This window comes from Bombus vosnesenskii, unplaced genomic scaffold (assembly GCF_011952255.1).
Source record: "Bombus vosnesenskii isolate JDL3184/JDL3185 unplaced genomic scaffold, Bvos_JDL3184-5_v1.1 scf7180000013991, whole genome shotgun sequence".
Lineage (NCBI taxonomy): Eukaryota > Metazoa > Arthropoda > Insecta > Hymenoptera > Apidae > Bombus > Bombus vosnesenskii.
In genome coordinates, this window is record NW_022883317.1 from 276,100 (window position 1) to 293,620 (window position 17,521).

The 17,521-nt window shown below is 31.1% G+C and overlaps 5 protein-coding genes across 10 annotated transcripts; 3 read left to right on the top strand and 2 right to left on the bottom strand.

The window, feature by feature from the left end:
- Positions 1–11: 11 nt before the first annotated feature.
- LOC117239438 (exocyst complex component 8) lies at positions 12–3,158 on the bottom strand. Its single transcript, XM_033504995.1, has 9 exons — positions 2,936–3,158; positions 2,496–2,857; positions 2,121–2,423; positions 1,905–2,049; positions 1,306–1,815; positions 1,074–1,204; positions 568–984; positions 201–476; positions 12–101 (listed from the first exon to the last, which is right to left on the bottom strand). Exons 1-8 carry the CDS (start codon positions 3,030–3,032, stop codon positions 270–272), a joined length of 2,172 nt encoding a protein of 723 aa, XP_033360886.1. The 5' UTR covers positions 3,033–3,158; the 3' UTR covers positions 12–101; positions 201–269.
- LOC117239440 (protein SMG9) lies at positions 3,053–5,906 on the top strand. 4 transcript variants are annotated; one of them, XM_033505000.1, is made up of 9 exons: positions 3,053–3,182; positions 3,951–4,126; positions 4,210–4,256; positions 4,336–4,525; positions 4,636–4,932; positions 4,994–5,138; positions 5,240–5,360; positions 5,439–5,550; positions 5,631–5,906. In XM_033505000.1, exons 2-9 carry the CDS (start codon positions 3,963–3,965, stop codon positions 5,707–5,709), a joined length of 1,155 nt encoding a protein of 384 aa, XP_033360891.1. In that variant the 5' UTR covers positions 3,053–3,182; positions 3,951–3,962; the 3' UTR covers positions 5,710–5,906. The 4 variants fall into 4 exon arrangements, with proteins under 4 accessions (XP_033360891.1, XP_033360890.1, XP_033360892.1 ...); XM_033504999.1 differs by lacking the exon at positions 3,053–3,182 and adding an exon at positions 3,217–3,270; XM_033505001.1 differs by lacking the exon at positions 3,053–3,182 and adding an exon at positions 3,437–3,715.
- Positions 5,558–14,475, bottom strand: LOC117239443 (protein Dr1). Of its 2 annotated transcripts, none has more exons than XM_033505005.1 (2): positions 14,360–14,475; positions 5,558–6,534 (listed from the first exon to the last, which is right to left on the bottom strand). In XM_033505005.1, exon 2 carries the CDS (start codon positions 6,520–6,522, stop codon positions 6,019–6,021), a length of 504 nt encoding a protein of 167 aa, XP_033360896.1. In that variant the 5' UTR covers positions 6,523–6,534; positions 14,360–14,475; the 3' UTR covers positions 5,558–6,018. The 2 variants fall into 2 exon arrangements, with proteins under 2 accessions (XP_033360896.1, XP_033360895.1); XM_033505004.1 differs by lacking the exon at positions 14,360–14,475 and adding an exon at positions 13,051–13,213 and having other exon boundaries at positions 5,901–6,534.
- On the top strand, positions 7,126–13,044 carry LOC117239437 (receptor-type tyrosine-protein kinase FLT3-like). The gene is made up of 9 exons (XM_033504994.1): positions 7,126–7,355; positions 7,443–7,665; positions 7,753–7,916; positions 7,984–8,218; positions 11,308–11,505; positions 11,572–11,923; positions 12,037–12,117; positions 12,185–12,441; positions 12,522–13,044. Exons 1-9 carry the CDS (start codon positions 7,126–7,128, stop codon positions 12,957–12,959), a joined length of 2,178 nt encoding a protein of 725 aa, XP_033360885.1. The 3' UTR covers positions 12,960–13,044.
- Positions 14,360–16,809, top strand: LOC117239439. 2 transcript variants are annotated; one of them, XM_033504996.1, is made up of 8 exons: positions 14,360–14,628; positions 14,764–14,908; positions 14,986–15,063; positions 15,182–15,322; positions 15,584–15,688; positions 15,770–16,233; positions 16,341–16,500; positions 16,575–16,809. In XM_033504996.1, exons 1-6 carry the CDS (start codon positions 14,377–14,379, stop codon positions 16,225–16,227), a joined length of 1,179 nt encoding a protein of 392 aa, XP_033360887.1. In that variant the 5' UTR covers positions 14,360–14,376; the 3' UTR covers positions 16,228–16,233; positions 16,341–16,500; positions 16,575–16,809. The 2 variants fall into 2 exon arrangements, with proteins under 2 accessions (XP_033360887.1, XP_033360888.1); XM_033504997.1 differs by having other exon boundaries at positions 16,680–16,809.
- Positions 16,810–17,521: the final 712 nt, after the last annotated feature.

The window sequence follows — 17,521 nt, forward strand, 5'->3', positions numbered from 1 at the left end:
TGTGATAGGAAATCAACATTTCATCGCAAAACTATTTGCACTTTCCTGATTGTAACTTACATAATTTCACTTATTTTATGTATGAGTATTATTTTATGTACCTGCGATAGAAACAAGGAAAAATATTGAAATTCAATATATGTATTTACCAAAAAATTCAAATTAACTTATATGTACAATATAATACAGAGAGCACATACACTGTCTATTATTTTCTTTGTAAATTATTTCCTACACTTCTATGTATACACTTATATTTTGCTTTATAATTAAATATATTCTGTGGCAGAATATTTAGGTATTGCAGTTTTAGGAATAGATTTTGGTTTAATCGGAGATGATGTATCGAATACGATTTGTTCCTTTAGAGCCAACAATTTCTTAAAAATTTGATTTGTCGTCGATTTGTATAATTCTAGTCCTCGCATGATTACGACATCTCGAATATACGACGCATTATTATGCACCAATTGTTTCTAAAGATACATTGAAAGAACATTCAAATGTTAGATATCGTGACAAACAAACGATATACATATAAATGAAAGAAAGAAGAAGATCGATTACCTCCTGTTTTAATTTAGGGTTCGTAAGCGACACTATTATGTGCTGTACTTCAGTTCGCATCACGGATATTAAAACCGTGTCTATTATAGCCATTAATTCTGGTGTAGCAACACTGAGGCAATCTTCCAATAAACTTACATAAATTCTTGAAAAAGTTAAAGTATTATTAGTCAATTCTATCCAATAGTCATTTTTTAAATAAGATTGTGGAACGGTTATTCCAAGGCCATCAAATTCTGATAGCAATTTTTGAACATTTTTGCAAGTTTCTAAATTAGTCGGCCGCCACATGTCTTCGGCTATATGCTTTTTTACAATCTCAACATACTTCTCGCCAGTATCTTGTATAGCTTTTGCTAATGGGGTTCTGAGCTGACCATCTAATTGATAACGAAAATCCATCCCTAATTGCGTTAACTGTAAATCGTACATATAGCATAAAATTATATTCTGTAATATTATAATAGTATATATAAAGATAGTATCAACGCTGAGGAATGCCATACCTGATCGCAGTGACTTCGAACACAAACTATACATTCTACTAACGTGTTTAAAGACACTTGTGGAATAAAAAGCTGTTTAGTTAAATGTGTTGTTAAGTATTTTACTTCTTGACTACACCAAACAACCAAACCTAAATTACATACACAAAATAGGAGAAATTAGAAGAAATGACAATTTGATGTATATATTATCCACATATAATATTATCCATTCATAATATTTTCAACTTACCAGACGTACAATTTGTCGATTGGGGAAAAATTTTTAAGAATTCTTTCGTAATCTCAACGATATTACTAAAAGCAATTGCGCTAAGCTGCTTTACATAGGGTGCGGTAGCTCCTTCACCTTTAACTCGTTTTAAACGTGCCTTTAGCACAGCACTACATAGCCGCAGATATAGCTGGCAGGCCTGAGCACTTCTGCTTAATTGTATCAATAATTTGACCACGCGCCGCGCACTTCTCAAACCTCCACCCTGTAATGATTTCGCTTCCGCACTTAATTCAAGTTCTTTTGTTAAAACATCGACCAATGACCTCCCTCTATCATTTACTTTTGATTGAATCTCAAACAAAAGTGGTGTCATTTGTGCATCTTTTAAATAGTCTTTCGCTTTCTCCAAAAGACTATAAGCTTCCTCAAAGTGACGTTGCGCTATACAAGAATCCAAATCTTCTGCCACTTCTAGCATCCATTCTGGTGGAGGTTCATGATATTCTGTATCTTCATCATCTACACCTATAAAAGAACAACTGAAAAATTTAATCCAATTTAATCTAGTTTCATCTAATTTAATTATACAAACTTCACCAAATTATTGTACATACCGAGGGTATTAGAATCGAGTGACATAGATCTAGAAGGTACCGTCTTTTCCTCTTTTGATCGTTTATCATTTTCAGATGCTTCATTTGGATTATCTTCAATCAACTTCATTCTCTTTGCTTGTTCGCATTTATCTAACCACTCTTTCTATAAAATAAACGCCAATTCAAAGTTTGCTCTCATGATTTTTATAAATATTTTCTCTCTAATACACTAACTTTACTTGTTGCAGTTGCACACTGGAATACTCTTGTATCAGAAAATGCCAAAAGTTTGAATGCCAATTTGACCGTTCCAAGGTCCCTAACATTAACAATTGCCAAACTTTCAAGATTATAAACAGCTTGCATCTTATATTTTGGTGGTCCTCTTCTACTACCATTTGCTAACCAAGAAGCAATCATTAAAATATCATTAAATAAATATGCATGAACTCTTTTTAGTGGTGTTCCTTCCAATGGATCTAATTCCAGTAGAGAACCTTCATGTAAACATATGCGCCCAGGTGTTTCTGCTAAACTCTATTAAATCAAACCAAGAAATCCTTATTATTATAGGCCTGTAAATTTACAAATGATATTTCCATAACTTACCATAGCACCTTCTACATTTTCAAGTAATTGTACCAATTTTTGTTTATGTTCTTCTTCTTTGGCAGTGGAATCGTTAACATCTTCTAACTGGGATTCAGATAAATCTTCAAAAGTAACGCCAGTAGTACTAGTGGATCCTAATGTACTTAATAACGAACGTTGTTCACTGAGTAGTTGAGACAACTGATACATTTCACTTTCCAAATGTGAAATTTCCTTAGCAGTTTCTATAAACTGCATATAATTCTGATAAACATTACGCTTTAATTGTGCAGAAGTATTATTTGCTAAATCTTGAATTTTAGCTCTTTGTTGTCTTAATTCATCTGCTCCAACACATTGAGCGCTAAGTTCTTTCACAACTGTGAAAAAGACAAATGTTGTGCCATGTTTTACATATATTTTTCAAATCCAAAGTTTGATTGTACATGTTTACCTACATTTTTCGGGATTAAAATCTTCGATGGCGAAGACTTTTGCTAGACTGTTAGCCATAGTAAAAAAATATCCGCCACGTTCTAAACAAATATCTTTCATTTATCTTCAGTTAGAAGAATTAAAAATCAAATTTTCATCACGACCGATCTCTTATTACTTTTGTTCGCATCATCCACACGAGTACTCCCAATACACTTGTAAACATTTAAATACATTTACTCGTGCCTATCTGAAATTGCACACAACTAAGTAGGTACTTTTATAACGTCTCACAGATTAAGACAGAGTGTCTGTCAAGATTGCATTACTCGCAATATCAGGCAATACCATTGCATATGTACGTATATTTTATTTCCTAGTCTTAAAATTTTGTTTAGTAATATTTACTAGATGAAGAAAATCTGTCGATGTTTTTAGAACGGAATGTTTTAAATCATCACTATGTCTTATCATATTATTTATTTTATGTTTATCACATAAAAATTGTTATGTGATAAACAAAATATCCTTTCAAATACTCTTATTTTAAACCCATTCAAACATTCAGGATTTAAAGATTTCTGACATATAAAAATGTTTTAATGAATTTTTGGTACAATTAATGTCATCTTTCATTTTTATTTGGAGCTATAAAAGATTTTAGTTTTCTATTTATGTAAAATGAATAAAAATCAAAATGTTAATTTCTAGAGATAAAAACTGTTATGTTTGCAAAAACAAAGCAACGGTAATGCATGCACATTCTAACAGATAGGTGACGACTCACATTGTTATATGGAAAAGTATTATAACAAATATTAACAAAACAGCAAATGAGTTTCATTTGTTTATAATTATATTTAACTATATATTTATTATTTTAAATCTGCATGTTAAAAAACTGTATAACCTATATCAATTTTATTCACACTGAGACATGTAAATTTAATTTGAAAGGAATTTTTCATAAATAATTAATAGAAAGGCATGTACTTTATAAATACAGTTTTTAATTTTAATGGTGTGATAATAAAATAGTATTTGGAAACAATGAATATACAAAAAATGCTACCAATTGCAACAAAAGATTTAGAAGCTAAGGATGGTGATAGCAGAGGCACAATTAAAGTTATAGACCGTCCAACATTCATATTGAAAACGAGAGAAGGCGAGAACAGAGCTGTGTCACCAAATCAACGCAATGGTGGTAACAAGTATGAATAGTTCCTTGTTTAAAAATGTATGTAAAGCTATGTTTAAATTTTTAATCATTATTAGATATTTTATTAAATTGCAGGAAACAGGGTGATACATCTTCCAACGCTTCATCAAAGATACAGGACCGTATGTTCTTTACTCTCTTCTAAACTTTAAATCTGGATTTGTAATACAATAATAAACTTAATAGATATGTTTTCTTTAGCAATTCGTACTGTACTGTCTACGTGTCCTGAAATGACAAGTTGTGTAAAATTTATGGATGAAAATATGCAACTTTGTGAGAGCCCTCTTGAATTCCTATATGATCAACAAGATTTTTTAGTTGTAGGATGCTTAGGGGCTCAAGGTGTTGGAAAATCAACTATAATGTCCTTTTTAACATCTAATATTGCGTTAGTATAATTTAGAAGCTTTAACTGTACAATTATGAAATTTTATTAAAAACATTTGCTTCTCTTTTTTCCTTTTTTTTGCTGTTATAATGTGCATTTTATTAATATAGGTCTGGCATATTTCCAACTCAAGATACAATGCATCATGAAAGTGGTGCAAATTGCACTATTGGTATTGACTTTTTTGTAACAAAAAATCGAGTAATATATCTGGATACACAACCCATACTCTCAGGATCTACTATAGATTACTCTACATGTTATGATCAAAAAAAATCTACGACAGATTTTATAAATACAGAAACTAATTTAGAGCTGCAATCTTTACAATTTGCAGCATTTCTCTTTTCAGTTTGTCACATTATCATATTTGTACAAGATTGGTTTGTTGATCCAAATTTAGTTAGGTAAGTATAGTAATATTTTTATTGTACCACAAACTATTACAAATTATAATATAATTTATAGGTTTTTACAAACTGCGGAAATGTTAAAACCATCCTCGACTAGCAATATGGATCAAGATTATGTTGAATACTATCCTCATATTGTATTCTTACACAATAAAGCTGAATTACAAGATCTCACGCCTCACAGTATGGAAAATGTGAAAGTAATATACATGTATATACATATATATTGTGTTAAAAGCATAACAAATTACTGATAACTTGGAAATGTTACAATACAGTCTAACTATATATGCACTTCCAGGAATTTTATGGCAAATTATTCTCCAGTTCTAGATTACAAATCCATAGTGGTTTGGATATGAGTAATCATTCTATGGAGGCAGGTTTAAATTTATTTTTTATACCTCGTATTGTAAACGAAGGTACAGTGTTTGACATCACTCAATAATCACAACCATTCTAAAGTTTGTGTTAATTAAATCTTTATTTTTTAATCTTAGAAGAAGTTACAATACGCCAGAACGAGAAAAAGCTAATAGAAAAACTAAAAACAAAGATACATGGTGTCACCAGGAATCCAATGACACCATCTACCTTAACAGAAAAAGATTGGTAAATATAAGAAATAAAAGTAATTTATTCTCATTACATTTTATAATAATCATTTTATAATCATTTTATAAATTACTTAGGTACCACTATGTTTCAAGAGTGATGGAAGCAATTAAAAAAAGTCACCTTTCCTCCGAATATGGGAGATTAATGCCATAATCTTCAAGTACGGTACATATGCAGCGAATGAGTTGTGCATGAAGCAATGTGCGCAGAACTATATAAAAGGGTCATCATTTTTTGTATTTATTTATAACACAATCGCAGAAGCAGGAAAGCAATGATCTCCTAACTTTTCCCAAGTTATATATACATAACAATATGTAAAAGTTGAATAAATCAAAGAAAGATTAGAGCATAATTATTGTAATTATCCCAAATTTGCTACACTGCTTAGAAATCACTTTTTATTCGTTTTCAATCGATCTCGACGAAATACATTGACAAATCGAATAAAGTAAGCTTCGTTTACGAGTAATCTTCTTGTTCACTATCAGACTGTAGTATCGAGGCCATTTTTGCAACTGCTTGTAATTGTTGCCACTGTTGTTGTTCAGCAACCGCTTGTTCTTCTCTTGCTTTTGCAAATAATTCTTGTTGTTGTCTAAGGAGTTCTTCTTCCGGAATTCCCAAATTTTCTAATCTAGTGCTCTGACGTCTTCGTTTAGCAGCGACAGCTTTGCAATCTCGTAGAACCGCCTCAGCTTCTACGCTATAATCTCCAAATCCAAGTTTTTCAAGTGCTTGAAGAATATGTTCAGCGTTAATGGTTTTCTTCTGTTGTTGATTACAAATTTCATTCGCCTCGGAAGAAACTAAATGAATAAATTCTGTGCAACAATTTAATATCAATTCCCGGGATTCGTTTGCTACGCGTACATGTGGTAAAATTTCTTTGATTATCTTGTTGATCGATGCACGCGGTAATGTTAATTCATCGTCTTCCGTCGGTGATGTAGCAGCCGAGGCCATTTCTCCTTGTTTTCTGCAATGTTCAAATAAAAAATTAATCCGTTTTCTAATAAATATCTATAGATCATGGATTTATAATTGTTACTTTTCGTTTATCACTTATCCAACTTTCTTGCCGATTTATTGAATTTGCTATAGATAATAAATATCGTTGCAGTACATACATACATCCGTTGGTTTCTTAAATTATTCTGAACAATTATATACCAGGCAATAAATGAAAAAGAAAATAAAAATAAAGATTATGTACCAATTATCACCGTTGTCTATAATCTTTTATTTTTTGTCTTGATATACTTGATGCACTTTCAGAAATTTCGGTACTATTTTAAAATATATACACTTTAAATCACCCAAACTTTTAATACGCACGTATCACCATATCTTTTTATTTATCACGAGGCGTATCGTTATATCGCATACTTGAAAATTGTATGTACTTCTTGCTACAAGAGAGATTATCAGATAAATTGTTTAATGATAATACTATGTTCATTCTGTAAAAGAAGATAACTTTTATAATATACTGTCCGGTATTTGATTCCACGATTATGTATAGTGCGATAATTTAATTACTCGTGATCAAATTCATTCGAAAATGAAATGTCGGTAGGAATGCAATCGTTGTTAATATATAGTACGCTTGTTTCATTTTATTTATGTAATGGAAGCTATGCGGGAGATACGAGCGAATTTGTTGGTAGTGTGCGAAACTTGAGTGTGACAGTTTTACAAGATCCGAAATATGTAGGAAAGCAAAATGCATATAAATATTTAAGATTGAATATATCTTGGTTACCACCAGACAGCGCTAGGCAGCCTTCCTCTTACAGGTAAACATTTACCAATGAAAATAAAAGATTGACTTTGTTACTGCGTTATTAATTTTTAATATCAATTTTCATACTTTTATATGATAGTGTTATAGTCACAGGCATACCAATAAGGGAGAAAACAAGTATCACAGAATGTCCACAAGGATCACTTTTCTTTATATTGAAAGACAGTACCAAACATAATGTAGTGCTCCCTGAATACAACGATTTATTTGATATTGCAGATCTGTATATACAACTCAATTGTTCTTACAAGGTGCAAGTCCTGGCAAATCCAAGGTCAAAATATATAGTAAATACACCTGAAGTAAGTTATTTACAGATCATACAAGAATATACAATAGATGTAAGTTATTTATGCAAAACTAACAAGAAGGTTACATAAATTTTACAGGTTCTTTATACAGTTCCTGAATGTATAGATCATTTATGCAGTTGTGTTAATGCCAAAAAAACACTGCCGATTCCAAAAGTAAACATTTCTCAAAAAGAAAATGAAATTGTCGTAACTTGGAGCGCAACTTCTAACACATCCAATATTCAGTATTATACAATTAGGTACATATATGACAAAACTTGATGTATAATTAATATGGTTAGATTTGTCTAAATATGTATTTTGTAGCATTGGTGTACCAATCTTTATATCAAAGAAAGGACTGCCTGTTTATAATATGACAAAACTAGTACAAGTACCTGTAGATAAAACTGTATTTTCATGGGATTTAAAAGTCAATAATCAGTATATAGAAATTAAAGATGGTTATAAAATAGCAGTTAATGCTGTTAATCATCATGGATGCTCTGGACTAGAGGGAGATATTATTATACATTTCATATCATCAGCTAATCGCAATATAGTAAGTCACTATTCAAAATTGAACTACTCAAAGTAATATACACAATATTAATATTCTCCTATTAATATTCAAAGAGAATAACTTTTTTAAGACTGGACCAAATGACTTGAGCATTTTTGAAAAGATAAAAGAATTAGTTTACTAGTTGATATATATGTCGGAGAAGAGTCAGGAACAGGGTTGTGGGCGTTTGATAGACCTCCCTTGGAGTTGGCCATTGTTGTGTGATAACGAAGATACGGCCTGATGCTACGAGTATGGACACTACCGATTCGACAATCAACAGCGGTGGTTGGGCACTTGCGATGTTAGTGACGTTGGTCTTAGGTTCGATAACGAATCCACGGTCAACGGGATGAAAGATATACTTGCTCTAACTCAAACTCACTGATCGTCAGGCGCTGCTCCCTTCGTCGGTGGGATCTCAAGAAGGAATGAATCTTCGTCTCAATGATGCCACAGAGGAAAACTATGATGGGGTGTGTCTAAGGACACGAGGTCATCGGATTCGTCGAGTATAGCCCTCGTTCCGGGAGTAAGGGAGATTGACGTCGCTGTCAATTGGTCAATTTGGGAAAATCTTAATTACCAGAAAAATCCACGTTTTACTGTCAAGTACCTCTATGGGTATTTCTTTTAATGAGGGTCATACTATATGATTGGCGAAGCGCCCGTCCCGTTGGCCGCGGCTACGTTCGGCGACTGGCCTTGAGCCCAAGTTTATTATCACAAATCGCAAACAAGTACAATTGGGCAGGATGACGGCAGATTGTTTAATTACGACTGTAAACTTTAATTACAATTTTACGGATTTTCCCGAAGTTCCAGAGCGAAGGCTCTGTTGTCCTTTCATCTCCGACATATAAATATAATTTCGAAAAAATTGCAATTAGTTGGAATCGCGAAGGAAAAGGTAAAAATCACTTTTTATAACTTTTTTGTCTAGGCCCATAATGAAAATTTAAATAACACCTTTTGAAGGTTTGTGTCAATTATATGCATTCTGAAGATTCTATAAAGATCGGATGATGCAGGAACAAGCGACAGGCATCGAAAGATGTAAGGATTTTCAGATTTCAAGCTGAAAGTCTGAAGAAGTACTATTCTTAGCATGTATATAACTGATATAAACCTTTAAAATGTGTTATTTAAATTTTCATTACAGTCCTAGATAAACAAGTTACAAAATGTGACCTTTACCTTTTTCTTCGCAATTTCAACTAATTGCAATTTTTTCAAAAATTTTTTTATATATCAACTAGTAAACTATTCCTTATATTTTGTAAAAAATTCTCAAGTTATTTGGTCCAATTTTAAAAAAGTTACTCTATTTTAACACTAGGTTTACGGGACCCGTCAATTTGACGGATTTCGAACTTCGAAATGAAATATCTCAAAAACCATAGCACCAATTTTAACCATTTTGCATCGTAAATTAATCATTTCATTTAAAGAATTTATACACAAAATTATTTTTTCCTAGGCTTTCTGATTTTTGAAATCTGTATGTAGTACACCTATCTCTACGGGACCCGTCAAATTGACGGGTAAACGAAAATACGCATCTTTCTTTAAAAAAATCGATTTATTTAAATTAAGTTTGAAAGGAACAATATTAGGCTTCGCGTTTAAATAAATTATTAATAAATAAAAAGTCTTCGTTTTAAATTATCACTAAAAAAATAACAATGACATTAACGGTTCAGGGTAATCATATCTATTGAGCACATTTTTTGCAAATATACTGAATGTTGTTTGTGCATTTTCCGCATACGATCTTTTTGCAATATATACAATAATTATTACTTCTATTTTTTTTTTGCAATAGCCCACTTGGCAACTTTTTCGCACTTCTGATGTTGAAGGTGACAGAAATGAAGCGTCTGATCTTTGGCAGATGTTCTCCTTGTTTTCTCTAGCTAATTCCTCGGCTAAACAAAATATGAATTCCTTTCTGGATATTTTCGATCCGATGCACTCTTTATATAATATCCACGCGTTTATCGCTGCAAAATCCAAAATATTGAAAAAACATCGGAAACTCCCTGCTTTCACACTATATTTGCGCGTCATTTGATCAACGACGTCCACACCAAACTTTGTTTTATCGTAAAAAGCAATGGTTTCTGGAACACGTTTATAATTATCTTCTATTCGTACACCTGTATGTTTGGTGCTTAGAAGAAGGACTTTTACTTTAGGTTTACTCTTATACACAGTAAGTGCACAGTTTTCTGATTTATATAAATCTGAGAAAAACAAAGTCATCTTGTCCCTTTTTCCTTCGCTGGTTTTCGCAGTTCTCTTTTATTCGACCGGATGGTCCCAACCAAAGTTGTTTTTTGTGCTAGCAATTTTTTGCTAGCGGGATGCTTGTAAAGAAATCGTCTGTCGTTACATTTCTGTCTCGTTGTAAATATGGTTCGTCTAATTTTAGTGTTACAAACTCGCTCAATGGTATTGAGCATCGAGTTTCATCTTTCCCCATATAAGGGAAACCATTCAAAATATATTTCGTTTGGACGTCAACTGCTAACCAAAACTTAATGCCAAATTTATGGGGCTTATTCGGCATATATTGCGTAAATCTGCACCGGACTTTCGTTGGAAATAATTGCTCATCTATTGAAATATTTTCATATGGCCTATAACAAGCCTGGCTATTACTTATAAACCTGTTCCATATTTCGGAAAATGCAAAATGGTTAAAATTAATGCTGTGGTTTTTGAGATATTTCATTTCGAAGTTCGAAATCTGTCAAATTGGCGGGTCCCGTAAACCCAGTGTTAATGTTATTCTTATTTTTTTTAGTGATAATTAAAAAAAGACTTTTTATTTATTAATAATTTATTTAAACGCGAGGCCTAATATTGTTCCTTTCAGACTTAATTTGAATAAGTCGATTTTTTAAAGAAAAATGTGTATTTTCGTTTACCCGTCAATTTGACGGGTCTCTATCTCGTAGAGATAGGTATATACGAAACGCCTGTAAACCTAGTGTTAAAGAGTGCCCGAACATTAATGGGAGTATAAGAAAACATTAATTTGTGTTTTTCTTTGTTTATATCTTTCAAGTATTATTTTTTAGTGGTTTATACTAATTGGAATACTAACCAGTTGTATTCTATTTGGAATTGTAAGTTTCTTATTGTATCGTAACTATAATTTCTTTATGATACATAACAGCAATAAGTCTGGAATATGCACAATTTCTGAATGTAAATGTAAATGGACAAAAGCAATACTACAGAAGTTCAACATTTTGTATATTAAATACGAATCAGAGGTAGGAAGATAATTTTATGTGCACAACATGCAACTCTTCTATTATTAGCTAAAATAATTTTTGTAGGAAGAATATATGGAAGGGACAGATAATTTGAAAGTGGCATTCAAAAATGTAAAATTAATACGTGAGCTGGGTACTGGACAGTTTGGAAAAGTATATCTTGGTCAGTTAGATGATAAAAACAATACTTCAGTTGCTGTAAAAATGTCTCAACAAATAGATATATCCAATAATTCTGAAACCCAGCAGGAATTTATAAAAGAAATTGAAATAATGAGAATGGCTGGAAATCATCCTCATTTAGTAAGCCTCATAGGTTACTGTATTAAACCTACACAACCAACATGTATCCTGCTTGAATATATGCAAGGTGGAGATCTATTAACTTACTTGCATGATCAAAGAAAGCAACAAAGTGAGAAAAACTTCATTATTAGCTTATTATAACTTCACTTACAATTAATAAGCTTAATATATAATAATTATCTTAATTCTCAGTTTTGTATGATATTATGTATTCTGCTATAGAGAATGAAACAAATAATTACAAACCTGGACAATATACAAATATTACCAATAATTGTAGAGAAGAAATTGATGTTTCAGAAAGTAAGTAGTTTATTGGCTTATTGTAGCTTCGAGAGCTTAAAATGCTTGATATAATCTTAATTTTCAGCTTTGTATTCTATGTGTTCTACGATACGGAACACAATGAATAGTTACAAATCTGGGCAATATATGAATATTATCAACAATTGTAAAGAAGAAACAGAATATAGAAAAGAAAATTGGATTGGTAGAATAAAAGGACGTCAATTTCTAAAATTTGCCACAGAAATTGCTATGGGCATGGAGCACTTGGAAGCTAAAGGAATTACTCATAGAGATCTTGCAGCAAGAAATATTCTTCTTAGCGCAGATTTCACTGCCAAGGTATTTAATCTAAATTTTATAATATTCTTAATTTCCTTGATATGCATACAATTTTAACAACAGTTAATAACAATATCTAGATTTCCGACTTTGGGCTTTCTCGCAATAGTGCATACGTGATGAAAAATACTGAGAAAAAAATACGTCATCTTCCAATTAGATGGATGTCTCCAGAAGCTTTGCATAATTTAGCCTTCTCTTCAAAAAGTGATGTATGGTCTTATGGAGTGGTACTTTGGGAAATTAGTACATTAGGTGCGTTTCCTTATGCAAATGTACAAGATGATCGCCTATTTCGTTATATTGTTCACGAGAACGGTCGTTTAGAGCAACCAGACAATGTTTCTTCGAACATTTACAAATTAATGCATTCTTGTTGGGCTACAGAGTGTGAGAACAGACCAAATTTTACGCAATTGCTCTCCGAACTACGAATTCTAACCTCACATTCCAACAATTCTTTCTGGACAATGTCTAATCCCTGTTACGCATTACCATTCTCAGACAATATTGCATAACATAATTTGTTTTTTAAATATTCAAAAGAACAAATATTCCGAAAAATGAAAAATATTATTTATGTAAAAAGAAGAAATTAATGTTACTTACGTGTTATTCTGTCTATCTTATCTATTCAATGTATTCACGAGCGTCAATACAATCGGAATTTTTAAACAGAACACCAGTAAACATGTTTATGTGTTAACGTAAATCTGTTCACGGTTTTGATATAAATATATTTCATTTTTTGTATTTTTACAGTTTTATATTACACAAGTTTGCATATTTATTCATTCATATCAAAACAAATATGAGTACAGGGAAAATAATAAAAAAGAAATTTGACTCAATGAATCAAAATGAAATTTGGAAGCAGTCTTCTTATCATAAACTCTTGTTTTAAAAAGGCAAGCCTTTTAACTTTAATCTGTAGCCAACAGCCATAGACATACATATACATATATAAATATACAACAGGCCACGGTCTTAATACTCATATACCGAAAACATAAAAAATGTCCGAAAATTGAGTCGTGAAAAAACAATATGGAAGATATGCTACGCATGCGCATGCTACGAATGTCTCAAATAGAGACGGAGACACTCTACTTCTCTCTGTCTGTCTCACAAGAACGAAGACTCTGTTGTTTTCCATGTTGATTTTTCACGACACAATTTTCGAACAGTTTTCCCTAGCGAATGTCGAGATCTGTTTATGTCGTGGACATGAGTGCGAGCTGTATAAAGATAGAATGCGTGAGCGAGAAAATGATATAGAAATAGAAAGAGAACGCTGCATAGAGACTCTTTGTGTCTTTGTCTAATAACTAATAACACTTGACATGATTCATACAATACAAATATATAAGTAGGCGGTAATATATATATATATAGGTGTACAAGAGGAGTCTCTGTGTATCTTCCTATTCTCATATCTACTTAGATACATGGTAACATATGACTATCTTTATTGTATCTCTATGGTGAGCATTTCATTTCCTTTCTGCTTATACACATGTATATACATATAGCTTCGTACGTGTTTCGTGTGGTAGAAGATGTTCTCATTTTAAGACTAAAATTTTCGTACTGGCCGCATAGCGGTGTTATCGGTTTAACAACCACCTGTGAGGGTTAAATCATAGAAAGCTTATTTGTTTTTGTGTAACTTTTACGCACATCTAGTCGGTCTGTCATTCTCAAATTTTCTACTTTAGTCACGTGCCTCACTGCCCCAATCATTCTACTTCGATCCTCGTTCAATCAGCTGCGAATGCAAAAAAAGCTAGAAGCGCAAAAAAGAACCAAGCGTGCGCATTTGCAGTCGCTCATCACTTATCAATCATTAGAGTCATGCAAGAAGTAGGGAGAGAAAAGAGAGACGAATAGAAATAGAGAGAAAAATATGTATACATACGATTGTGATTTGCGATTATGAAAAAAATTATGATAAAAATGTCTCCCGTGTGCGCTGTGCCGGATTGCAAAAGTGGCTCTAACTGCCGCAAAAAGTATTCATTATTTAAAACACCCAAAAATCTGGAATTAAGAAAGAAATGGGAGAAGGCCATTCCTGGAATAACAGAATTAAAACAATGGCAACTGATATGTGAAAAACATTTTATAGATGAATATATAATAAAAAAGTTCGTTCAAAGAGATTATTGTGGAAACATCATTTCTGAGGTAATTGGTATTACTTTGTGTATAGTTTATATTGTTATTGTAATAAATACGAAATGTTGAATGTATATATAGAAATATTTTTATTTAATTACTGAGCGACAGTTAAAATATTATATTGTATAATTGATATTAAAGATAATGCGCCGACCTTATTTACGAAAGGGTGCGGTTCCAACAATTTTCAGTAATTCAAATGCATCTTCAATTATTGAAGAAAAAGAACATAAATTACCTTCAAGTTCAAGTATAAATGCTCTTGAAGAAGAACTATATCCCAAAGGTAAATAATTGTGGGAGTAATTTATATTAATATCTTATACTATGTTATAATATTTTATGTGTATATATTTTTTACAGTTAGTAATGAAACTGTAGTTAGTATTAGCGATACTGATTTAATGGAAATCAGTAGCAAGGATGATTCAGAAATGTTAGGTAATAACAACAATTTGTTAATAATAACTTATTTAAATAATACATTAAATTATGAAACATGATAATGAGCTATGATAACTAATATTTATTGATATTAAGTCCTTATTATTTTTTACAGTTGATGAAAAATATGTGAATGATGAATTTACACACGATAAGGACAGCTTAATCCTAATTATAAATTCTAATGATGGACATTTCATAGAACATAATTATGCATTAAATAATTTTTCAAAAACGGTCGATAATGCTTGCACAGGTAAGATAGAGGTTGGGGTTAAGAGGGATTAAGAGATGTATTTGATACATATTTAGCAAAATTATTTATATTACAAGAACAATGTTAAAATGTAATTTTATATTTTACTTAAACTCTTGTATATTCTTTTACATATCATAAATTGTAACTATAAGATTTAATCATATCAAATAGGCTATGTCGTTTACAGTTACTACAACATAAAAGTAAAACAAGTACATAACAGAACTATATTCTATCATCGTTGTTTTTTATTTCCAGATTCGCTCTTGTTATCTGCCAATTGTCACAATAGATCTTCTATTGCAAACACAAATGCCTTAACTGATTCTTCGAATGTTTCTATAGAATATGCTAGTGAAGTTGGTAAGCTTTTTTGCTTTTTTTCAAATTTAAATTTTAAAAGGTATATTTACAAGTTGAATGCTATATGAATCCTTCTTTTAGCAATCGATAATACTAAAACGAAAGTACCAAAAGGTTGGGGTGTTTCTGAGAAAGTTAAAAGATTTACAAGATATTTATTATTTACACATACGATTACAGAAATAAAAAATAACGTTGACGTCCAAGTGCTAGAAAAATACATAATTCTGAATTGCTCTAATGGAACAGCGCGTTACTTCATACGCGAAAAAGAAATTAATAATGAAAATATACCGCAGTTTAATTTAAAAATTATTAATACAAGAATGTTAGTAGATGCAATGACAAAGTTTGAGAAAATGCATATTTGCGAAGGACTGGGTTCGATAGATTCAAATTTACTTCGACAAAATGATTCGTGTGAGAACATATTGAACCACTGGCGTCATAGTAAATGTGTTTTATTAACAAAATACAAAAAATGTGATTATTGCAAGAAATTAAAAAGAATAATTATGCAAAGACGTATAGATCATTGAAAACAGGTGAAAAAGAATTCATATAAAAAATTATAATTTTTTGAAAATATATATCATCCCGGTATAATAGTTTACAATTTTCATAATTTGCACAATATCTGTTTATTTGATAGGTATTACGTAATCTTCATTGAAATGGTTAAATAATTGGAAGTAAGGCGATATAGATAACAAAATAAAAGATGATGAATTTTTAACTTGGACATTTTTAACTTGCTCACAATTTATGACTTTCCCTTAAGTTTACAATAAATCTGTGCATCTAATTTAGAGGTAAATATCTACTCATTTATATAAATAACTTCCTAGTATAACTATAATTGTAATTAATAAACGTTTCGATTTAGTGGAATGTACGTAAAAGCCTATTGAAGAAGAAATATAAGATTTTATTAAAAAGTTATAGTTCACTCATACCAGTAAAAAATAATATTGAACCTTGTAATTTACAGAAATTTGTCGGTATTATACGCCAAGCTGCCGGTTACGATGATCACCATTGTTGCTCAGCTTTTCTTTCCTTTTATGAAATATTGTCAGTTTATCATATTTTAGAACCTAAGCAACAATTATATGAAGAACGAAGAAGATACACCAAAAATCCTGATAACTACTAAAGTCTTGAAAAGTTTACATGACTTCTTACTCAGCAAAATTATTATTAAAAAAAAAAAGCTCGATGTACACAGTTATCCGTTATATTATATAGATAATGTAATTCTAGCGACTGATCATGCCTATTTTAAAATAGAGATTGTTGATTGTATAATTTATTGTACAACAGGTTTTTTGTCCTACATATCTTTTCTCACAATTGCATAGATAATATTTTATTAAAGGTAAGAAAGATTTATTTTTAAAACAGAAATTTTTCTTATATCTTTAATTAAACAGCCATTGTAATGCGATATTTAATAAAATGTATGATAAATAAGTGGAAAAACGTTGTCATTGCTTAATTTAAGTCAAATTTTATTTTCATGATTTGGTTAAATGATCCTGTATCGTATTAAGCAGCAAGAAAGCTTTTTTATTAACGCAATCTATTTCGGAAATTCAATGCCGATTTTGTGAAATTACTTTAATTTTATTCATTCCTTTAAAAGATTTGATTTTGTACTGTTTATTTTTTACATAATAACTATATTTCATTTATTTCAAAATGTTTCTACTAAGTAATATCTTTGTCTCGATTATCAAGTGCTTGAAGCTTTGGTTTTTTAACTTTGCGCTATGCAGGCAGTATAATTCCCGCAGGGAATTTTAAGCACTACCGCAATTACGGGTAAATGGT